Raw genomic sequence first — 25,717 nt, forward strand, 5'->3', positions numbered from 1 at the left:
TACCTGTTTCCTGAAGGTGAAATGCTAAAGGTCACAGCAGAGCCTTTCATTTGGATAACATCATATCGCACCGTTCTGAGATTAAGGGTCTCGGAGGTCCCCTCCAGGTTAAGCTGCCGGTGGCCGCCGTGAGAATGATTGTTCTTTCTGACCCATCATCTAGAACGGCGAATGTATCAATGCTTCTCCCTTCACTTTGCAGAGTGACCTTGACCACCTTCAACATGACCCTTGGAAACCGGTTCTGCTGGTCGAGGTACAGCTCCTTTACAGCTCCTACCATGAGCATACTCTGCTCCTTCTGTGCTTGTGGAATTACATCATGCAACACTGTGAGATGGATTTCCTTACAGCGACTGCAGGGTTTCCTCAATGTGCAGGTCTCCGCCTTATGGCTACGGGCACACTTGTAGCATCGCTCGCCTGAAGTGATCTAGGCCTTCAATTGAGTGAGCTTTTTTACCCTGGGGTATAAGCCAAGGAAGTGCCCCTTACTATTGTAATATGGGTAGTAAGAATGGAATTGGATGTTCTTGCTCTTGAGAGGGATCTTCTTCCCGGGTTCCTCCCCGGCTTCACTATTTAAGTACATTGTAGTGGGATTTGGCCTTTTCTGTCCCCCCTGGCGTTCAAACTCCTTCCTTCCCCCGGTGGCTATGGCTGAGATTGTGGCCTGGTGAGCGATGCTCTTCGCCTTTGCCTTCACCTCCAACCATGCGGCCAGGTCTCTGAGAGCATAGGTGCTTCTCGAGCCCTCTTTCAGGATGCCCTTGTTCAAACAATGTTCAATGAAACTGTCTCTGAGGTACACTGGAAGCCTGTCCACGTGGGAGCCACATTTCAGCATCGAGGTCAGGGATTGGACAGCCAGGGAGAACTCTTGGAAGGCAGCATGGTCTCCCATTTTAATTGGAGACATGTTCAGGATGTTGTTTAGTTCATTCAGGACTAGTTGGCGTGGCTCACCATATCTCGCCTTCAGGGCCTGGAGAGCGGCAGTGTATGGTGTTGCGGAGCGCATAAAGGATTGGGCCAGCCTGTATGCACTGGGAAACCGTAAATGATCCATTAGTACTTTGTATTTAGTACAGCGTTCTGACAGATGACTGTGAATCCCCAGTAGGCTCTCCAATGCCATTTCAAAAAGGACAAATTCACTCTCCTTTCCGCTCTCAAAGTATGGCAGTTTGGGTCTGCGAATTCCATAGGCTGAGGCTACTAGAAGTTTCATAATGTTGGCTCCCTCTTCTGGTTGCGTGAAGGATAAACCCGGGACTTCTGATGAGCCCACTGTGGCCTCATTGGGCCGGGCCGCTACTGTCCCAGACCCTCCATTGGTGGCAGCCGGAATTGGGTGAGAGCACTCCCACCTGATGTTTGAGGACTGGCCTGGCCCTGGACGAGAGGAACGATTTGCCGTGGTTGGTAATTGGCGGAAAGGCGAAGGAGTGATGCTTTGTCCAGATGGAGGAATGCTAACTTGCGTCACTGGCATAGAGGGCGTTGGTGGAGCGGCCTGTCCCCCGTGCTCCGTGTTGGCTGTTGACCCGGAGCCTCCGGAGACTGTGTGCCATGCTGTACCAGAGGGGCAGATTGGGAAAGAAAGGCAGACAGGTCAGGTCCATGTGGAGGGGTGGGTAGGTCAACTCCCTGTTCGTTCCTCTCCAGGAAGGATGAGACCATCCGTGCCTCCTCCAATTCCCTTCTGGCTTGACGGTGCCGTCGCTGCTGTGCCAGGTCCTTGGCAATGAATTCCCGTTCCTGTAGAGCTCTACGGGCCTGCACATCCAATAGGTGACAACGTTCGTCAGCCTGTCGTTAATCCTCAATCTGACGCTCAATTTCCTCCAAAGCTAATAGTTTCATCCTCTCTTGTAGGACAGCAGTCTGTGAATCGCTGAGGGCTAGTGAATGGCGGCTGCCAAGGCCACTTCCAAAGGGTTATCCACTGGTCGAACTCCCACTCCATCTAGAGTGCCTCGATGATTTCCCATTAGTTAAGGGGTGAGCGGAACCTGCCTCAGGAAGCTGGTCGACCTGTGTTATGAATTTTATGAATAATGACTAAATGATGTATACATTTAACGTAGAACTATAACTAACAGAATTCTACCCTGTCTCTGTATAAGGATGGAGAATGTTTGTCCATAAGAGAAGAGGAACTGTGGCAGACAACTTGTGACCTCTGTGAAACTGATAACAGGGAAGGAAGTCTCCCCACCCAGGGAGGGGAGAAACTTTGGGCTTGTAGTAGATTGTATAACAGGTGGCAGGCAATGTATGAGTAGGAGAAGACTTGTGAACTATATTGTCTGAGAGGAGGAGGGACATTTATGAAATGAAAGGTATATAAAGGTATATAAACCAATGTACAGGAAATGATAAGGAGAGCTCTCGTAAATAAACATTCTGACTATTGTAGACTGGCCTCTGTCTGTTTCATTTCAACAAGAACCTTACAAATTCTTGGTAACAGACCGAGTAGTTTAATTGAAGTTCAGTTTATGAACATTGAGAACAAAATTCTCTTAACAACCTGTGCTGTGGGAGTCACCTCCATGGGTTCTTCATGTAGACCACTTTCCTTCTCCAAAGCAGTTTCCGGTCCTTGGCTCAGAGGGGATGGTTGATGGCTGAAACGTACAGTTGATCCATCACCACTTTGAGCTCTGGTGGGCTTGCCCTTTGATGTCGGAAACTCGACCACATAATCCTTAAGATAACCAGGTGCTTGCCTGGTTCTTCTGGTGCTGCTGGTGGTTGAGGATGAAGCCTTTGTTGCTTTAGGCTTAGCTCCTGGATATTTCCTTTGTTCCAAGACCTTTCCCTCAGCTGCTCTCTCCTCCTCTCTTCTTCCTTCCAGTGGAGACAATTCTTCCCTCTCCTCCTCCATTTCCTTTTCACCTGTCTTTGGTTCAGTCGTCATCCAGCTCGAAGGACGATTGAAAGATTAGTGGAATCTGTGTGGGTAGCTGGACAGGTAGGATGACTGACAGTGAAGGTGAACAGGTGGTCACGTGTCAGGTGACAGAGGAATGGATGAGACTGAGGCAGGAATTCCTTTAACCATAAAGTGGTATATTTACTGAGTAGTCTGTGCTGCATAACAAAGGAAACAAAATAACATGTATCCAATCAAATTCATAATCACAAAGATTAAATCATAACAAGCATTCATGGTTAACATAATTAGGGAACTCAGTCAGTGTCGAATAATTATTTCTAGTCCAGGGGCAGGCAAACAACAGGTCAAAGGCAGGCAGAGGGCTTTAACACTGCAGATAGATTGTAGCTTCCATCAATGTAATTTTCTGCATCATTTCCAATCCCCCATATACAGTACCAGTCAAAGGTTTGGACACACCTACTCATTCAAGGGTTTTTCTATATGGTAGAATAATTGTGAATACATCAAAACTATGAAATAACACATACAGTGGGGAGAACAAGTATTTGATACACTGCCGATTTTGCAGGTTTTCCTACTTACAAAGCATGTAGAGGTCTGTAATTTTTATCATAGGTACACTTCAACTGTGAGAGACGGAATTTAAAACAAAAATCCAGAAAATCACATTGTATGATTTTTAAGTAATTAATTTGCATTTTATTGCATGACATAAGTATTTGATCACCTACCAACCAGTAAGAATTCCGGCTATCACAGACCTGTTAGTTTTTCTTTAAGAAGCCCTCCTGTTCTCCACTCATTACCTGTATTAACTGCACCTGTTTGAACTCGTTACCTGTATAAAAGACACCTGTCCACCCACTCAATCAAACAGACTCCAACCTCTCCACAATGGCCAAGACCAGAGAGCTGTGTAAGGACATCAGGGATAAAATTGTAGACCTGCACAAGGCTGGGATGGGCTACAGGACAATAGGTAAGCAGCTTGGTGAGAAGGCAACAACTGTTGGCGCAATTATTAGAAAATGGAAGAAGTTCAAGATGACGGTCAATCACCCTCGGTCTGGGGCTCCATGCAAGATCTCACCTCGTGGGGCATCAATGATCATGAGGAAGGTGAGGGATCAGCCCAGAACTACACGGCAGGACCTGGTTAATGACCTGAAGAGAGCTGGGACCACAGTCTCAAAGAAAACCATTAGTAACACACTACGCCGTCATGGATTAAAATCCTGCAGCGCACGCAAGGTCCCCCTGCTCAAGCCAGCGCATGTCCAGGCCCGTCTGAACTTTGCCAATGACCATCTGGATGATCCAGAGGAGGAATTGGAGAAGGTCATGTGGTCTGATGAGACAAAAATAGAGCTTTTTGGTCTAAACTCCACTCGCCGTGTTTGGAGGAAGAAGAAGGATTAGTACAACCCCAAGAACACCATCCTAACCGTGAAGCTTGGAGGTGGAAACATCATTCTTTGGGGATGCTTTTCTGCAAAGGGGACAGGATGACTGCACCGTATTGAGGGGAGGATGGATGGGGCCATGCATCGCGAGATCTTGGCCAACAACCTCCTTCCCTCAGTAAGAGCATTGAAGATAGGTCGTGGCTGGGTCTTCCAGCATGACAACGACCCGAAACACGCAGCCAGGGCAACTAAGGAGTGGCTCCGTAAGAAGCATCTCAAGGTCCTGGAGTGGCCTAGCCAGTCTCCAGACCTGAACCCAATAGAACATCTTTGGAGGGAGCTGAAAGTCCGTATTGCCCAGCGACAGCCCCGAAACCTGAAGGATCTGGAGAAGGTCTGTATGGAGGAGTGGGCCAAAATCCCTGCTGCAGTGTGTGCAAACCTGGTCAAGAACTACAGGAAACGTATGATCTCTGTAATTGCAAACAAAGGTTTCTGTACCAAATATTAAGTTCTGCTTTTCTGATGTATCAAATACTTATGTCATGCAATAAAATGCGAATTAATTACTTAAAAATCATACAATGTGATTTTCTGGATTTTTGTTTTAAATTCCGTCTCTCACAGTTGAAGTGTACCTATGATAAAAATTACAGACCTCTACATGCTTTGTAAGTAGGAAAACCTGCAAAATCGGCAGTGTATCAAATACTTGTTCTCCCCACTGTATGTATGCATGTAGTAACCAAAAAAGTGTTAAACAAATCAAAATATATTTTTATATTTGAGATTCTTCCCTTTTCCTTGATGACAGCTTTGCACATTCTTGGCATTCTCTAAACCAGCTTCACCTGGAATGCTTTTCTAAGTCTTGAAGGAGTTCCCACATATGCTGAGCACATGGCTGCTTTTCCTTCACTCTGCGGTCCAATATATTTTGATTTGTTTAAAACTTTTTGGGTTACTACATGATTCCATGTGTTATTTCATAATTTTCATGTCTTCACTATTATTCTACAATGTAGAAAATAGTAAAAATAAAGAAAAACCCTTGAATGAGTAGGTGTGTCCAAACTTTTGACAGGTACTGTATATATACACACATATCTTTAAAAAAATATACTTCCAGTTTATACATACTATATACATATTACAGACCCAACGTATTACAATAGCTCCAATCGTTCAGCTACCATCAATCCCTCCCATCTATCTCTGAAGACCATCCAGTTTGATTTAAAAAAAATCCATATATTTTTAACTGTGCCGTTTCACAAGTTCTGAACCTATATACATTTCACGTACACAGTATATTTTACATTAGTTATCTTGTTGTTTTTAATCCCTCCACTCAACCCATCTCATCTATCTCTTAACATCATCCATTTTTTATTTATATTTGCCATCTCTTCTCATAGTTTCTACAGATTGTAAATTAAAGATAAAATGTTTTGCTAAAAGTATTGACTATGACTTTTCAAATCACCCAGTAGTGCTATCTGCAGAGTTGGCTTCAGGTAAATGTTGCACTTCTACAACCATTCCTGAACCTGTGACCAAAAACAAGCTACATATGGACAGTACCAAAACAAATGGTCTGATGAGTCGGTCTCTTCGATTTTTTTTAAATAATAATTTTTATTGAAAAATTCTAAATTTTCAATCCAGCGTTGTTTTGGTTATCAGTTCATAAACCATGTGCCATGGAATCGGTACATCAAAAATCTTTTCCCAACTATTTGCACTCTATACGGCACAGCTGTGAAGTTTTTGGTCCTTACATTAAACTGGTAAACTTTTTTATTTAACACAATTTTCTTTAACCAATGTTTGTCTTTAATGCAGACAAGTTCCCCCTTCCACTTTCCTCTTCCATCTTTGCGGTAATGCTGCAATAAGTTGGTTGTAATTTTGGGTAGAGTAGACATTTCCATATATATTTGTTAGCTGCATGTGTGACATCAATCCACCAGTTCTATTTATAATATTTTACAAAGATTATACATTTTTCATTTTTCTATCTCGAAAAATTCTGTTTTCTTTTATCAATAAGAATATTTGAGTTTAACCACATAATTTGTTCTGTCTTTTCTGGTGGATTAAACTGAAATTGCAATCAGCTTTCTATGGCTTGTTTTAAAAATAGCTATATTTTGGAGACCATTTCATTTTCAAATAACCGAAAGTGAGAGGTTGTAATCTGAATAAAGGGAAAAATGCCCTTCTTGAACATGGGGTGAGACATTTTTACTAATCTGCTGAAGAACCAGTTTGGATTTAAGTATAACTTCTGTATGACTGATGTCTTTAGTGAGAGGTCTAATGCTTAAATATTTAATCATATCTGTCCTCCGAATTCATATTCATTAAATAAATAGGCACGTTTAATTTTGTCTGGCTTGCCGTTCCAAATAAAATTGATTATTTTTTGCTCATATCATTTAAAAAAACAGGTTGCTAGGTGTACGCAAGACCATAAGCAAATAGGTAAACTGGGTAAATCAGTGTGATTATTCCTCAAATAGACAGGTATTTTCCTTTCCATCCTTCCAACATTTTTGCTAACTTTCTATTAAAATGTATTGTAGTGAGATTATTTATTTATTTTGGGATATGTATACCAAGTATGTCCTGATCACCGTCAGACCATTTTATTGGTAAACTATACGGTGATGTAAAAGAATTGTGGTTGTCACCCATTTAGCGAGTTTCCCCCTCACTCCTGGCTCTCTCTTCTGCTGTAGCTCCAAGGCATAGCGATTGGTCTCCTCTACTATGTCTCCCACCAGCTCCTCTGTCAGAAACAGCTTGAAGCACTCTGCCTCAGATGGAAATGGCAAGGGGCGTTGCACTCCAGACTGGGACTCAAAGCAAACAGCAGGGACAGGAGGGGTGAAATGGCTGGCGGCCTTCCAGCTACCACAGACCTCCCGTACTTCATCCACTGTCGGTCTGCCTCCATCACCACAAGCATCTTCAAAGGACCCTGGGACTTCGTCAGTGGTCAAGGGGTCCTCAGAATCAGGGTTCTCCTTGGCTACAAGGTTGGGGGGCAGCTCCTCACTGTCACTGTCAGAATCTGACCATACTCAAACTAATTGTCAGAATTTATAAAAATCTCCAGAATTTCTGCATTTGTGAGTTGTCTCCTTTTGAAACACATTGCTAATGCTACAGCTTAGCCTACTAGCTACATACATAAACAACAACACTGAATGGCTCAGAGTGGGAGTCAGAGGTTACATGATTGACTGCAGGCACGCGCCACTTATATGCAGGCACGCACCACAGAAAATGTTTTGTGTGGTAATTATTTATTTATTTACTGTTTTATTCACATGTTTTCAAGTACTGGTGAATCATGCATTCCGACTCTCTTCGTGTGTGTAAAATACATTATTTTGAAGGTTGTACTAATTATGATGAGCTAAGCTAATTCCAGCTATGTGTGGAGCCATGTTTGTTGACACACAACGCATTCTGGGTTTCACGTAATTCTGGGTTTCATGTCTGTCATACCAAAGAGGTTATCACAAAATGAGGTGAGGGAGGGTTCACAAATGTTTCGATTCAACTTTCGGAAGTGAATAATGAGATGTGAACGATGGTAGACGACACACCCCCTTCAACATGCATACTGCAAAAATATCAAACTCTTCGTCTCCTCTTATTATTTTTGGTTGACCCCCCAAAAAACATGGCGGTGTGCATAAACTACCCATCATCGGATTACTTTCGATTTCTAGAAAGTGTTTTACTCAATTATTTAGATCAAATGGTGAGCTCACCCGTGACGTTATGAATTATAAATAGTAATTGCTATTAACTAATTAATATTGTAATTTCTGTCAGCCGAGAGTTATCTAAATATGACCGTTTGTGTTATGTCAATCTTTCCTATGTTAGCGCAAGGACAAATGTAGCCTACATTTTACAGTTTGGATGATTGTGTTATGCTGTATTTACTTCAGTGAATGTCTGAACATTGCATCCAAAAATAAACTAGTCACATTCACGACATAACTTTGTAAGGACTGTGTTTGTGCAAAATGTTTCTGTGAAAAAACTGTGTGGCCAGCTCAAATGCTGACTGTTGCGTCAATCGAAACTGGACATTCTAAATAAGCATTCTAATCACACACGTTTGGTGGTACGTTTGGAAAGGTTGCCCAAAAAAGTCCATACAATTATCTTTGGTTAGTGGAGATGAAGGAGTCTGAAATGAAAAAATATGCTTAAAGTACTTTGCTTCCTCTTTCAAAATATTGTTTGGTGAATCATGGGTGATTCCACCATTTGTAACAAGTTTCAGTAAATAATTTTTGGTAGCATTTCTTTGTTGAAGATAAAAAAAATTATTTGGTGAATTTGTTCCCATATTCCATCCAGTTCTCTTTATTTTTTACAATATATTACACTTCATTTCTTGAATAAGTTCCTAATTTTCTTTTTGTTTTTCCTCCAACATTTTCTGTTCCTCTATGGTACCGTTTTTAGGGCAGTGTGTACTATTAGTCCTTCCACTTCCTTTGGACTCTTTTGACCTAAATTGCTTTTATTTTAGAGAATTACATGGCCTCTAACGGCACATTTAAAAGTATTCCATACAATAAAGGAATCCGCTGAACCTATGTTATGTTGGAATAAGTCATTTATACATTTTTCGGTCCTAATTCAAAACAAGTTATCATCCAATAGGCTTTGATTCAATTTCCAATATCCTCGCCTACGTAGAAATTCTATAAGAATAATATATATGCCAATTATTTGATGGTCCAACCGAATTCTGTCCCCTACAAAAATAGCCCACATTAACATATGTATTCTAAGAAACAAGGTTCATTAAATCGATAACTTGCCAGTAAGAGATGACATCCATATTGTGTCTATCTCTGAAACTCACTTAGATAATACCGATAATACCTACAGTGGTAGCGATACATGGTTATAACATCCACAGAAAATACAGAAATGCCAATGGGGGCAGTGTTGCGGTCTATATTCAGAGCCACATTTCTGTAAAGCTTAGAGAGGAGCTCATGTTAAATACTGTTGAAGTAATAGGGCTACAGGTTAATCTGCCTCACCTAAAGCCCATTCTTGTAGGAAGCTGCTATAGACCACCAAGTGCTAACAGTCAGTATCTGGATAACAAGCAAAACACCAGTCTCAACATCAACAGTGAAGAGGCGTGTCCGGGATGCTGGCCTTCTAGGCAGAGTTCCTCTGTCCAGTGTCTGTTATTTTGCTAATCTTAATCTTTTCTTTTAATTGGCCAGTCTGAGATATGGCTTTTTCTTTGCAACTCTGCCTTGAAGGCCATCATCCCTGAGTCGCCTCTTCACTGTTGACGTTGAGACTGGTGTTTTGTGGGTACTATTTAATGAAGCTGCCAGTTGAGGACTTGTGAGGCATCTGTTTCTCAAACTAGACACTCTAATGTACTTGTCCTCTTGCTCAGTTGTGCACCGGGCCTCCCACTCTTTCTATTCTGGTTAGAGCCAGTTTGCGCTGTTCTGTGAAGGAAGTAGTACAGAGCGTTGTATGAGATCTTCAGTTTCTTGGCAATTTCTCGCATGGAATAGCCTTCATTTCTCAGAACAAGAATAGACTGATGAGTTTCAGAAGGAAGGTCTTTGTTTCTGGACATTTTGAGCCTGTAATTGAACCCACAAATGCTGATGCTCCAGATACTCAACTAGTCTAAAGAAGGTCAGTTGTATTGCTTTTTTAATCAGAACAACAGTTTTCAGCTGTGCTAACATAATTGCAAAAGGGTTTTCTAATGATCAATTAGCCTTTTAAAATTATAAACTTGGATTAGCTAACACAACGTGCCATTGGAACACAATGTTTCCACCTCCATGTTTGACTGTGGGGATGGTGTTCCTGGGGTAGGCAGCATTCCTCCTCCTCCAAACACGGCGAGTTGAGTTGATTCCAAAGAGCTCCATTTTGTTCTCATCTTACCACAATACTTTCACCCAGTTGTCCTCTGAATCATTCAGATGTTCATTGGCAAACTTCAGACGGGCATGTATATGTGCTTTCTTGAGCAGGGGGACCTTGCGGGCGCTGCAGGATTTCAGTCCTTCACGGCGTAGTGTGTTACCAATTGTTTTCTTGGTGACTATAGTCCCAGCTGCCTTGAGATCATTGACAAGATCCTCCTGTGTAGTTCTGGGCTGATTCCTCACCGTTCTCATGATCATTGCTACTCCACGAGGTGAGATCTTGCATGGAGCCCCAGGCCGAGGGAGATTGACAGTTATTTTGTGTTTCTTCCATTTGCGAATAATCGCATCAACTGTTGTCACCTTCTCACCAAGCTGCTTGGCGATGGTCTTGTAGCCCATTCCAGCCTTGTGTAGGTCTACAATCTTGTCCCTGACATCCTTGGAGAGCTCTTTGGTCTTGGCCATGGTGGAGAGTTTGGAATCTGATTGATTGATTGCTTCTGTGGACAGGTGTCTTTAATACAGGTAACAAGCTGAGATTAGGAGCACTCCCTTTAAGAGTGTTGTCACGCCCTGACCTTAGAGATCCTTTTTATGTCTCTGTTTTGGTTTGGTCAGGGCGTGAGTTGGGGTGGGCATGCTATGTTTTGTTCTGTGTATTGTATTTCTATGTGTTTGGCATGGTATGGTTCCCAATCAGAGGCAGCTGTCAATCGTGGTCTCTGATTGAGAACCATACTTAGGTAGCCTGTTCCCACCTGTGTTTGTGGGTAGTTGTTTTCTGTTTGTGTGTCTTCACCTTACAGAACTGTTTCGTTTCGTTCACTCCCTTTGTTGTTTTTTTGTTATTGCAGTGTTCAGTTTATTTATTAAAATTAACACGGACACTTACCACGCTGCGTTTTGGTCCGATCCTTCTTATTCCTCATCCGAGGAAGACGACGATCGTTACAAGTGTGCTCCTAATCTCAGCTCGTTACCTGTATAAAAGACACCTGGGAGCCAGAAATCTTTCTCATTGAGAGGGGGTCAAATACTTATTTCCCTCATTAAAATGCAAATAAATTTATAAAAATTTTGACATGCGTTTTTCTGGATTTTTTGTTGTAATTCTGTCTCTCACTGTTCAAATAAAACTACCATTAAAATTATAGACTGATAATTTCTTTGTCAGTGGGCAAACGTACAAAATCAGTACGGGATCAAATACTTTTTCCCTCACTGTATAAGACTCCAGCTTCACTGATTTTTGCAATTCCTTCCAGTCATTGGCAGCAGAGAAATGGAAGGAAACGCGGCCAAAGGCAGGAGTTGGCTTTTGGGATGACCAGTGAAATATACCTGCTGGAGCGAGTGCTATGGGTGGGTGTTGCTATGGTGACCAGTGAGCTGAGATAAGGTGGGGCTTTACCGAGCAAATGATGACCTGGAGCCAGTGGGTTTGGCGACGAATGTGAAGCGAGAGCCAGCCAACGAGAGCATACAGGTCACAGTGGTGGGTAGTATATGGGGCTTTGGTGACAAAACGGATGGCACTGTGATATACGACATCCAGTTTGCTGAGTAGAGTGTTGGAGGCTATTTTGTAAATGACATTGCCGAAGTCAAGGATCGGTAGGATAGTCAGTTTTACGAGGGTATGTTTGGCAGCATGAGTGAAGGATGCTTTGTTGCGAAATAGGATGTAACGATTGTCTATTTCGTCCTCCTCATCGGACGAGGAGAGGCGAGAAGGATCGGACCAATATGCAGAGTGGTAAGTGCTCATGATGATTTATTAAAACCGAACTGAACACTGAAATACAAAAACAATAAACGATGTGCAGAAAACCGAAACAGTACCGTGTGCTGAAAAAACACTAACACGGCAACAAATACCCACAAACCACACGTGAAACCCCGGCTGCCTAAGTATGATTCTCAATCAGGGACAACGATTGACAGCTGCCTCTGATTGAGAATCATACCAGGCCAAACACAAACCAACATAGAAAAACACACATAGACAACCCACCCCAACTCACGCCCTGACCATACTAAATAAATACAAAACAAGGGAAAATAAGGTCAGGAACGTGACATAGGAAGCCGATTCTAGATTTCATTTTGGATTGGAGATGCTAATGTGAGTCTGGAAGGAGAGTTTACAGTCTAACCAGACACCTAGGTATTTGTAGTTGTCCACATATTCTAAGACAGAACCGTCCAGAGTAGTGATGCAAGACAGGCGGGCGGGTGCGAGCAGCGATGGGTTGAAGAGCAGGCATTTAGTTTTACTTGCATTTAAGAGCAGTTGGGGCCACGGAAGGAGTGTTGTACGGCATTGAAGCTCGTCTGGAGGTTTGTTAACTTCTACCGAGTCAGAAACCCGGATCCGGGAGCACCCCCCACCCCCCACCAGTAAAAAAGCTGAATAGCATAGCTAGCATAGCGTCACAAGTAAATAGTAGCATCTAAATATCATTCAATCACAAGTCCAAGATACCAGATGAAAGATCCACTTCTTGTGAATCCAGCAATCATTTCTGATTTTTAAAATGTTTTACAGGGAAGACACAATATGTAAATCTATTAGCTAACCACGTTAGCAAAAGACACCATTTTTCTTTGTCCACCATTTTTTCTCTCCACCAGTAGCTATCACCAATTCGGACAAATAAAGATATTGATAGCCACTAACCAAGAAAAACCCTCATCAGATGACAGTCTGATAACATATTTATTGTATAGGATAGTTTTTGTTAGAAAAATGTGCATATTTCAGGTAGAAATCATAGTTTACAATTGCACCCACCATCACAACTCGACTAGAATAAATACAGAGAGCAACGTGTATTACCAATTTACTCATCATAAAACATTTCATAAAAATAGACAAAGCATAGCAATGGAAAGACACAGATCTTGTGAATTCAGACAATATTTCAGATTTTCTAAGCGTTTTACAGCGAAAACACAATAAATCGTTATATTAGCATACCACATGTGCAAACGTTACCCCAGCATGAATCCAAGGCAAGGGGAGCGATAACGTTATGATCACCAAAATATATTAATTTTTTCACTAAACTTCTCAGAATTCTTCCGATGACACTCCTGTAACATCATATTACAACATACATATAGAGTTTGTTCGAAAATGTGCATATTTAGCCACAAAAAAACGTGGTTATACAATGAGAATAGTAGCAAAACTGGCCTGAAAATGTCGGGCGCTATCTTTGAGAGTGATCTAGTCTAATCGATAGCTAATCATAAACTTGACTAAAAAATACAGGGTTGACAGGAATCGAAAGACAAATTAGTTCTTAATGCAATCGCTGACTTACATTTCTAAAATTATCCTTACTGTGCAATACCGGGTCCGCCAAGCGAAGCTACACATAACAAAATGGCGATATATGCGTTTAAAATTTTTCAACAGAACAGCGATTTATCATCATAAATAGTTCTTACTGTGAGCTGTTCTTCCATCAGTATCTTGGGCAATGTATCCTTTCTTGGGTCTAATCTTCTTTTGGTCGAAAGATGTCCTCTTGTCCGTCGAAATGCCCACTAACGTTCGACCGGGACCCCGAAACGTGCCCGGCGCTTCAAAGTGCATCACAAAGCAATGCCTCAAAATCGCACTAAACGGATATAAATTGCTATAAAACGGTTTAAATTAACTACCTTATGATGTTTTTAACACCTATAACGAATAAAAACATGACCGGCGATATATAAGTGGCTAAACCAACGCTTGGAAAGAGAGCCAGTCCGACGTCCATCTTGCGTCAGGCGCAGCAGGAAAAGAACGGTACATCCGGTCTTTCGCGTTTTATACAGGCCCTGATTGCGCAATCGACTCCATTCAAATTGTCACCTCTTACTGACATCTAGAGGAAGGCATGGGCAGTGTTTGTATCCTCATAGGATTTACAGGGACTTTAAAACTGACCTGGGACCAGAGGCCAAAATTTCTGAAATCTCACTCCATATCAGGAAAAGTGCTGTAGAATGAGTTCTGTTTCACTCAGAGACATAATTCAAACGGCTATAGAAACTAGAGAGTGTTTTCTATCCAATAATAACAATAATATGCATATTGTACGAGCAAGAATTGAGTATGAGGCAGTTTAATTTGGAGACGATAAATGCTAACGTTGAAACAGCACCCCCTATATTGAGAAAAGGTTTTTTAACACAGTGTCCAAATAAGGGCCAGAAGTATCCAGAATGGTGTTGTCTGCGTAGAGGTGGATCAGAGAATCACTGGCAGCAAGATCGACATCATTGACGTATACAGAGAAAAGAGTCGGCCCGAGAATTTAACGCTGTGGCATCCCCATAGAGACTGCCAGAGGTCCAACCAACAGGCCATCCGATTTGACACACTAACTCTATCTGAGAAGTAGTTGGTGAACCAGGCGAGGCAGTCATTTGAGAAACCAAGGCTGTTGAGTCTGCCGAAAAGAATGCAGTGATTTATCGATGGCGGTTATGATATCATTCAGGACCTTGAGCGTGGCTGAGGTGCACCCATGACCAGCTCGGAAACCAGATTGCATAGCGGAGAAGGTACGGTGGGATTCGATATGGTCGGTGAGCTGTTTGTTAACTTGACTTTTGAAGACTTTAGAAAGGCAGGGTAGGATAGATATAGGACTGTAACAGTTTGGGTCTAGAGTGTCTCCCTTTTTGAAGAGGGGGATGACCACGGCAGCTTTCCAATCTTTAGGGATCTCAGACGCTATGAAAGAGAGGTTGAACAGGCTAGTAATAGGGGTTGCAACAATTGTGGCTGATAATTTTAGAAAGAGAGGGTCCAGATTGTCTAGCCCAGCTGATTTGTAGGGGTCCAGATTTTGCAACTCTTTCAGAACATCAGCTATCTGGAATTGGGTGAAGTAGAAATGGGGAGGCTTGGGCAAGTTGCTGTGTGGGGTGCAGAGCTGTTGACTGGGGTAGGGGTAGCCAGGTGGAAAGCATGGCCAGCCATAGAAAAATGCTTCTTGAAATTCTCGATTATCGTAGATGCATCGGTGGTGACAGTGTTTCCTAGCCTCATTGCAGTGTGTAGCTGGGAGGAGGTGCTCTTATTCTCCATGGACTTTAGTGTCCCCGAACTTTTTGGAGTTTGTGCTACAGGATGCAAATTTCTGTTTGAAAAAGCTAGCCTTAGCTTTCCTAACTGACTAAGCATATTGGTTCCTGACTTCCCTGAATAGTTGCATATCGCGGGGGCTATTCAATGCTAATGCAGTATGCCACAGGATGTTTTTGTGCTGGTCAAGGGCAGTCAAGTCTGGAGTGAACCAAGGGCTATATCTGTTCTTAGTTCAACATTTTTTAAACGGGGCATGCTTATTTAAGATGGTTATGATGTTAACATGCATGAAACCAAGGCTTTTACAGTTACAGAAGTCAACAAATGATAGTGCTTGGCGAATAGGAGTGGAACTGGGGGATACAGGGCCTGGGTTAACCTATACATCACCAGAGGAACAGAGGAGGAGTCGGATAAGGGTACGGCTAAAGGCTTTAAGAACTGGCCGTCTAGTGCGTTGGGGCCAGAGATTAAAAGGAGCAGATTTCTGGGAGTGGTAGAATAGATTCAGGGCATAATGTACAGACAATGGTATGGTAGGATGTGAGTACAGTGGAGGTAAACCTAGGCGTTGAGCAACAATGAGAGAGGTTTCGTCTTTGGAGGCACCAGTTAAGCCAGGTGAGGTCTCCGCATTTGTGTGGGGTGGGACAAAAGAGCTATCTATCTAAGGCATTTTGAGCGGGACTGATGTCTCTACAGTAAAATAAAACAATAAGAACTAGCCAAGGCAGCAGTAGACAAGGCATATTGACAATAGAGAGAGGCATAACGCAATCACAGCTGTTGATCAGGAGAGCTAAGACCACAACGGTAAATGGCGATGAATGGGCAGAGTGGGTCAGTTAGGTACATACAGAACCTGAGTTCGAGGCTGGGACCGACAGGTAAACAAAATGAGATACCGTGTTATTGAAACAGTCCAGGGGGCATCAGCTGTGTCGCCGAGTGATCATAAGGTCAAAAGAGCAGCAATAGGTGAGTCAGGGTGCCGTTCGGTGGTCACTACTACGCTAGGCGAGCAGGGGACACAGTGTTCAGAAAAGCTAGCGGGCCGGGGCTAGTAGATGGTTCTTCGGCGACATCGTAACAGAATAGCCTGTTGAGACCACATCGGGCAATCACATCGGCAGTCCAGTCGTGATGGATCGGCGGGGCTCTATGTCGACAATAAAGGGTCCAGGCCAATTGGCAAAGGAGGAATTGTAGCCCTAGAATTAGCTGGTATATGGGCCTAGCTCAAGGCCAGATGGTGAAGGTGAGATACAACACCTCCACTTTGCTGATCCTCAACACTGGGGCCCCAAAAGGGTGAGTGCTCAGTCCCCTCCTATACTCCCTGTTCACCCATGACTGCGTGGCCACGCACGCCTCAAACTCAATGATCAAGTTTGCAGACGACACAACAGTAGTAGGCTAGATTACCAACAATGACGAGACAGCCTACAGGGAGGAGGTGAGGGCTCTGGGAGTGTGGTGCAAGGACAATAACCTATCACTCAACATCAATAAAACATAGGAGATGATCGTGGACTTCAGGAAACAGCAGAGGGAGCACTCCCCTATCCACATTGACGGGACCGCAGTGGAGAAGGTGGAAAGCTTCCTTGGCATACACATTACTGACAAACTGAAATGGTCCACCCACACAAACAGTGTTGTGAAGAAGGCGCATGCCTCTTCAACCTCAGGAGGCTGAAGAAATTTGGTTTGGCAACTAAAACCTTCCCAAACTTTTACAAATGTACAATTGAGAACATCCTGTTGGCATCACGTTTCAGTTATGACCCAGATGCAGACAGTGTTGAAGAAACAAAAGATAATTCCTTATACTGGGTTAAGCAAATGACAGGTCAATGGCAGGCAGGGGTCAATAATCCAGAAAGGGTGCAAAGGGTTCAGAACGGCAGGCAGTCTCAGGGTCAGGGCAGGCAGTGGTCAATAATCCAGTAAGGTGGGGTAAGGTACAGGACGGCAGGTAGTCTCAGGGTCAGTGCAGGCAGAAAGGTCAATACCTGGTAGGACTAGAAAACAAGAGCAAGAAACAGGCAGGAGCAGGGGAACAAACGCTGGTAGGTTTCATGAACAAAACGAACCAGCAACAGACAAACAGAGAACACAGGTATAAATACACAGGGGATAATGGGGAAGATGGGCGACACCTGGTGGGGGATGGAGACAAGCACAAAGACAGGTGAAACAGATCAGGGTGTGACAGTTGGGCTGTATCACCGCCTGGTACGGCAACTGTACTGCCCGCAACTGTCTGCCCAACGCATCACCGGGGACAAACTACCTGCCCTCCAGGACACCTTCACCACCCGATGTCACAGGAAGGCTAAAAAGATAATCAAGGACACAACCACCCGAGCCACTGCCTGTTCAGCCCGCTACCATCCAGAAGGCAAGGTCACTACAGGTGCATCAAAGCTGGGACCGAGAGACTGAAAAACAGCTTTTATCTCAAGGCCATCAGACTGTTAAATAGCCATCACTAGCACATTAGAGGCTGCTGCCTATATACATAGACTTGAAATCACTGGCCACTTTAATAAATGGAACACTAGTCACTTTAATAATGTTTACATATTTTGCAATACTCATTTTATATGTACACTACCGTTCAAAAGTTTTGGGTCACTTAGAAATGTCTTTGTTTTTGAAAGAAAAGCAAATTTTTTGTCCATTAAAATAACATCAAATTGATCAGAAATACAGTGCACTGTAGACATTGTTATTGTTGTAAATGACTATTGTAGCTGGAAACGACAGCTTTTTTATGGAATGTCTCCATAGGCGTACAGAGGCCCATTATCAGCAGCCATCACTCCTGTGTTCCAAAGATCTTTCTTCTGAAACTCATCAGTTTATTCTTGTTCTGAGACATGGTAGCTATTCCATGCGAGAAATTGCAAAAAATCGAAGATCCCGTACAACGCTGTGTACTACTCCCTTCACAGAACACCAGTCTCAACTTCAACAGTGAAGAGGCGACTCCAGGATTTTTAAATTTTTTAAATTTATTTAACCTTTATTTAACCAGGAAGGGCTCACTGAGATTTAAAATCTCTTTTTCAAGAGCGTCCTGGCCAAGATAGGCAGCACCAAGTCATTACAAAAATTACAGACAGACAACATGAAAAACTACAAGTAATCTAGTAAAAACCATTGAATTCACAAGAGTATAACAAAATCAAAAACAGCAAATTAAAAACATTGACAGGTCAGGGAATCAGCCTCAAAATCCTTCATCAGTGATTTAAAAACACCAATCGGGACAAGTTCTTCCAGTTTAAAAGTATTTTGTAAGGTGTTCCAAGACGATGGCGCAGAGTACATAAAAGCCCTTTTTCCAAATTCAGTTCGGACATTTGGAACAGTTAGCAGGATAAAGTCCAGCGAACGAAGAGAGTACCCACCACATTTCTGAACAATAAAAATGCCCAAATAAAAAGGTAGTAAACCCAAAATGGCAGTGACTGAGCCTACGAGTGACTAGAGAAGGCCAGCCAACCCTGGTATACAAAGTGCAGTGGTGCGTAAGGGTTTTGTAGTTAAATCTCAAAGTGCCATGGTAAAGAGTGTCAATTGATCTCAAACACTGAGCGGAAGCATTCATATATAAAATATCCCCATAGTCTAGTAAAGGCATAAATGTAGCTGATACTAGCCTCCTTCTGGCTTCAAAAGAAAAACAGGCCTTATTCCTAAAATAAAAACCCAATTTCAGCTTCAATTTTTTTGTAAATTATTGAATATGCAATTTAAAAGAGAGGCCGTCATCAATTAGAATTCCAAGATATGTATATGAGGTTACAACCTCAATCTCCTTGCCCTGACAGGTAGTAATAGGTGAAAGGTTCAGAGGTCTATTTCTTGCATTAGAAAACACCATTAGTTTAGTCAGTATTGAGGATAAGCTTCAATTGACACAAGGTATGTTGAACAGTATAAAAAGCAGTTTGCAAGTTCTGGAAAGCTTTTGTAGAGAGTGCTGGCCTTCTGGATGCTGGCCTTCTGGAGGCCAGGTCATCTGATGCAGCACTCCATCACTCTCCTTCTTGGTCAAATAACCCCTACACAGCCTGGAGGTGTGTTGGGTCATTGTCCTGTTGAAAAACAAATGATTGTCCCACTAACCGCAAACCAGACGGGAAGGCTTCTCGCTGCAGAATGCTGTGGTAGCCATGCTGGTTAAGTGTGCCTGGAATTCTAAATAAATCACGACAGTGACACCAGCAAAGTAACCCCACACCATAACACCTGGTCCTTCATGCTTCACAGTGGGTACTACACATGTGGAGATAATCCGCTCACCTACTCTGTGTCTCACAAAGACACAGCAATTTAAACCAAAAGTCAAAATTTTGGACTCATCGGACCAAATGACAGATTTTCACTGGTCTAATGTCCATTGCTCTTGTTTCTTGGCCCAAGCAAGTCTCTTCTTCTTATTGGTGTCCTTAATAGTGATTCCTTTGCAGAAATTCGACCATGAAGGCCTGATTCATGCAGTCTCCTCTGAACAGTTGATGTTGAGATGTGTCTGTTACTTGAACCCTGTGAAGCATTTATTTGGCCTGCAATTTCTGAGGCTGGTAACTCCAATCAACTTCTTATGGCTGGGGGCAGTATTGAGTAGCTTGAATGAATAAGGTGCCCAGAGTAAACTGCCTGCTCCTCAGTCCCAGTTGCTAATATATGCATAATATTAGTATATTTGGATAGAAAACACTCTGAAGTTTCTAAAACTGTTTGAATTATGTCTGTAAGTATAACAGAACTCATATGGCAGGCAAAAACCTGAGAAAAAAATCCAACCAGGAAGTGGGAAATCTGAGGTTGGTCGATTTTCAACTCAGCCCCTATTGAAGATACAGTGGGATTTTGGTCATGTTGGACTTCCGAAGGCCTCCACTAGATGTCAACCGTCTTTAGAAACTTGTTTGAGGCTTCTACTGTGAAGGAGGGGGGCTGAATGAGAGGGGATTGAGTCAGAGGTCTGGCAGAGTGCCAAGAGCTGGTCACGCGCTTTCACATGAGGTAGCTCCCGTTCCATTTGCTTTTTCTGAAGAAAAAGGAATTCTCCAGTTGGAACATTATTGAAGATTTATGTTAAAAACATCCTAAAGATTGATTCAATACATCGTTTGACATGTTTCTACGGACTGTAACGGAACTTTTTGACAATTCGTCTGCAACTAGTGAACGCGCTTCGTGAGTTTTTATTTTGTTTACCAAACGCGCTAACAAAAGTAGCTATTTGGACATAAATGATGGACATTATCGAACAAATCAAACATTTATTGTGGAACTGGGATTCCTGGGAGTGCATTCTGATGAAGATCATCAAAGGTAAGTGAATATTTATAATGTTACTTCTGACTTCTGTTGACTGCACAATATGGCGGATATCTTTTTGTCTTGATTGGGCTCTGAGCGCCGACCTCAGATTATTACATGGTTTGCTTTTTCCGTAAAGCTTTTTTGAAATCTGACACAGCGGTTGCATTAACTTCTCTGCGCTACGAATCCCGTTAGCGGGATCACTTTCCTAAACAACCGCTAGAATTGCAGCGCGCCAAATGCAAAAATATTACTAAAAATATTTATAATCATGCAATCACAAGTGAAATATACCAAAACACAGCTTAGCTTGTTGTTAATCCACCTATCGTGTCAGATTTTGAAAATATACTTTACAGCGAAAGAAATCCAAGCTTTTGTGAGTGTAGCAATCAATGCTACAACAGCTAGCCCCAAATTAGCATGGTCACGATATTCAGAAAAGCAATTAAATGAATCGCTTACCTTAGATAATCTTCGGATGTTTGCACTCACAAGACTCCCAGTTACACAATAAATGTTATTTTTGTTCGATAAATATTACTTTTATAACAAAAAAACGCCATTTGGGTTGCGCGTTGTTGAGAAAACTACAGCCTCGTTCCGGTCCTGAAAGGCAGAAGAAAATTCCCAAACGTATCAGACTAAAAATATTTATAATCATGCAATCACAAGTGAAATATACCAAAACACAGCTTAGCTTGTTGTTAATCCACCTATCGTTGTAATGCTCAAAGAGTGAATGGGTGTGGAGTCAGGCACAGAGAGCAGAGGATACAGGGAAAAACACGCTTTAATGTCCATCCACAAAAGGTACAAAAGGTAACGCCGAACATAGGCGTAATACACTCCACCTAAGTACACTCTGGAAAAAAATACAAATACAGAAACAAGCCCGCACAAACACAAGCGGGCTAATCAAACTTAAATACCAACCACCCCAAAACCCCAACAAGGAACAGGTGAAAACAATTAGACAAAACCAAACGAAAAGGGATCGGGGGCAGCTAGTAGACCGGTGACGACGTCCGCCGAGCGCCACCCGAACGGGAAGGGGAGCCACCTTCGGTGATATTCATTTGTTTTTTATAATCAATCCTCAGGTTGTTTTTAACAAACATAATCGATAATATTTAAACCGGACCATAACCTATTCATTAAGAGACAAAAGGAAAATGGAGAGCCCCTCTTGCGCGCGCAGGAACTATTCGGAGGACACCTGGCTACTTTTGAAAAATCACGCTCATTTTTCAAAATAAAAGCCTGAAACTATGTCTAAAGCCTGGTCACAGCCTGAGGAAGCCATTGGAAAAGGAATCTGGTTGATACCCCTTTAAATGGAAGAAAGACGGTCCAGGAAACACAGATTTTTTTATTTTAAATATCACTTCCGGGTTAGATTTTCTCAGGTTTTCGTCTGCAGAATACGTTTTGTTATACTCACAGACAATATTTTGACAGTTTTGGAAACTTTGGAGTGTTTTCTATCCTAATCTGTAAATTATATGCATATTCTACGATCTGGGCCAGAGAAAATGTCCGTTTACCTTGGGAACATTATTTTAAGAAAAAAAAGAAATTCTGACCCCTAGCGCTAAGATTAAGGAGAAGTGGATCTAAAATCCCATGCATAACACTTTTTTCTTTGATCAACGTTTATTATGAGTATTTCTGGAAATTGATGTGGCTCTCTGCAAAATCACCGGATGTTTTTGGAACAACTGAACATAACGCGCCAATGTATACTGAGATTTTTTTTATATAAATATGAACTTTAGCGAACAAAACATACATGTATTGTGTAACATGAAGTCATATGAGTGTCATCTGATGAAAATCATCAAAGGTTAGTGATTAATTTTATCTCTATTTCTGCTTTTTGTGACTCCTGTCTTTGGCTGGAAAAATGTCTGTGTTTTTCTGTGATTTGGCGGTGACCTAACATAATCGTTTGTGGTGCTTTCGCTGTAAAGCCTTTTTGAAATCGGACACCTTGGTGGGATTAACAACAAGATTACCTTTAAAATGGTATAAGATGTTTGAGGAATTTTAATTATGAGATTTCTGTTGTTTGAATTTGGCGCCCTGCACTTTCACTGGCTCTTGTCATATCGCAGCCATAAGAAGTTTTAACTTATCCTCTGGAGCAGAGGTAACTCTGGGTCTTCCATTCCTGTGGTGGTCCTCATGAGAGCCAGTTTCATCATAGCGCTTGATGGTTTTTGCACAAAATTCTTGAAATGTTCTGGATTGATTGAACTTCATGTCTTAAAGTAATGATGGACTGTCATTTCTCTTTGCTTATTTGAGCTGTTCTTGTCATAATATGGACTTGGTCTTTTACCACCCTCTACCTTGTCACAACACAAGGGATTGGCTCAAACGCATTAAGAAAGAAATTCCACAAACATACTTTTAACAAGGCACACCTGTTAATTGAAATGCATTCCAGGTGACTACCTCATATAGCTGGTTGAGAGAATATCAAGAGTGTTCAAAGCTGTCATCAAGGCAAAGGGTGGCTATTTGAAGAATCTCAAATCTCAAATACATTTTGATATGTTGAACACTTTTTTTGGTTGCTACATGATTCCATATGTGTTATTTCATAGTTGTGATGTCTTCACTATTATTCCACAATGTAGAAAATAGTAAAAATAAAGAAAAATCCTTTGAATGAGTAGGTGTGCCCAAACTCTGACAGTGCAGTAATATCTAACAAGTAATGTGTAACAATTTCACAACAAACAGTACGTTTGTTGTGAAATTGTTACACATTACTTGTTAGATATTACTGCACTGTCGGAGTTAGAAACACAAGCATTTAGCTAAACCCGCAATAACATTTGCATACATCATGAATTATATCTTTCCTGTTTTTTCTTGTTTTGTTGTTAATTGTTTAAGGTTGTTAGTTTAACAACTGTTTGTATTTTGATATTGTATAATGCAACTGAATTGAAAACTATCAGGGGGGTGGATGGATAATATTAATATGAATTTGCATCGGGATACTTCTGGGGCGATTCTAATCTGGTGAAACACCTGCAGTATTGTTATGTTGCGGTCCAAACACCTAAAAGACACACCCTCGTTCTATGCCCTTGGGGGAATCCTAAATCAGTTCGGGCAGTCCAAATTATTAGCCAAGAAAGTAAGTATGCAACGTAAGCCCCTCAGCCCTCGTTTTAGTCGAGTTTGCGAGTGTACAATTATGTTCACTCAGGGCCTGAAACTCCCCATAATTCAATTCACGAAGATTTTACATCCACTAAGAAAAGTCAGCCAAAACTTAAAAACAACATAAATGGAGCAGTCAACATACAAGTGTAAGTAAAAACGAATATAAAAAGGTTAGAACTTGTGCAACTAATGCACATGACGGCACAAACACGTCTAGTAAAAGTAATGTTTTTGTTTGGTTAGCTTTAGGAAATTGTAGAAATAAAACATTTTCCTTCTTCAGAAGTTCCAGCTAGGCAGGCTAACATTAGTTAGCTAATTATTTTGCTAGCTATCATACAGTAGTCGTATATTAATAATGATATAGTTAATAATAAGTAGACATGCAATCATAATTGACTGTAACGCATATAAAGCGCCCACAAACTGCCGCTGGCTGAAAATACAATCATCGCGGGAGTAACGAATATCCGGGCAAGGGCGGCCCATTTAAAAATCATTCATACCTCCCTCGCCTTGCAAGTGTATACTCGTCAGACGTCATGAAACGTCATCAGAAGTGTCCACTTCATTTGAGTGCTGTGAGGGGATAGGGTGTGTTTTACGTGTTTTCACTGTATTTGTATGGGGTTAACTTTTCTATTATCTATACACACTAATGCTGTATATGTGCTTTCGGAGTTATCCGAAGTTAGTTCCGACTGGGAAGTTTCACTTGAACGACCCTACATCAAATATTTTTTTTAGCTAACCCTCATTGTTCTATATCTGCATACAAGTCGGAATTTGCCTACAAGTGTGAAACAACCATGAAAATGTTGTGACGTTTTACCATAACCTTAACTTTTCAACCAAAATAACAAATCCGTTTTTGACAGCTACAATAGGTCTATGGGTAATGTAGATAGTTTGACCACATTGTCACTGTTAAGCAAACTAGCAAAATATTTATCAGCAACGTTGTTTGAAGAATTGTTCAGACCAAAAAGCACATGAATAAAAAAAGTCGTATTTTCAAAATCAAATAGGAATCTCCGACGAGCACAGGAACACAGCATAACCAAATGGAAAAGTGGTAATTACGAGTTGTGAAGTCGTAAATACAATTTAGATGCATTCACACATGCTTTGAACTCGTTGAAACGCCGATTGGCAAATGGCCAACAAGCTGATCAACCGTAAACTAAAAGTACAGCTATCAATCATGCTTGTAATCAAAATATAGTGTTAAACATAATAGATTGCTTTTATAAATAATGTTTAATTGTTACAAACTGACAAAAAATATTTTATAGAGATAAATTCCTTAGGTGATATCAGAGTTTATCATGGCGAGAATTCGGAGTTCATGCCGCGTTGCATACAACTGGGAACTCGGATATCTCCGACATCAGTGTGTTCAATACAACTGGCAATTCCGGAAAAATGTTTCGAGCAGGATAAATTGTTTTGAACAGTCATCCAACTCGGAATTCCAAGTCGGAAAACCTCTGGGATCATCCTAGACTTCTCCGACTTGAATATCACTGACGTCACGATTGATCTCGTTTTTTCCCGAATCCCAGTGGTCATGAAAGCACCACGAGAGACGATGGATTTTTCCCCCACTTGGTTATGAACCTAGTATTCCTTACAGAACTACAACTAATTTACCATAAATGCTGATGTACATATCTGGAGGCATATGATTTTGTATAGAGGGAAATAGTAAATAAACCATGGTTCTAGTTTTCTTGAAGCGGATGTGGAGGCGGAAGTGGAGGATTGGTATATTATTGTTACATACATGGTAGTGATATGGTCGTTGCTAGTAAAAGAAAGGTGGGAA

At 41.7% G+C, this 25,717-nt stretch overlaps 1 protein-coding gene and 1 long non-coding RNA gene across 2 annotated transcripts in view; one reads left to right on the top strand and one right to left on the bottom strand.

The window, feature by feature from the left end:
• LOC139534105 (uncharacterized) overlaps positions 1 to 25,717 on the bottom strand; it is a 982,995-nt gene that overhangs the window by 520,605 nt on the left and 436,673 nt on the right. The window lies entirely within an intron of this gene.
• Positions 25,672 to 25,717, top strand: part of LOC139534103 (lysine-specific demethylase 5A-like) — a 66,762-nt gene continuing 66,716 nt past the window's right edge. Inside the window, exon 1 of the mRNA XM_071332862.1 lies at positions 25,672 to 25,710. Within this exon, the coding sequence (XP_071188963.1) occupies positions 25,687 to 25,710 (24 nt within the window). The 5' untranslated portion in view covers positions 25,672 to 25,686. The remainder of the gene's footprint in view (positions 25,711 to 25,717) is intronic.

Source organism: Salvelinus alpinus, chromosome 11, assembly GCF_045679555.1.
Source record: "Salvelinus alpinus chromosome 11, SLU_Salpinus.1, whole genome shotgun sequence".
NCBI classification, from domain to species: domain Eukaryota; kingdom Metazoa; phylum Chordata; class Actinopteri; order Salmoniformes; family Salmonidae; genus Salvelinus; species Salvelinus alpinus.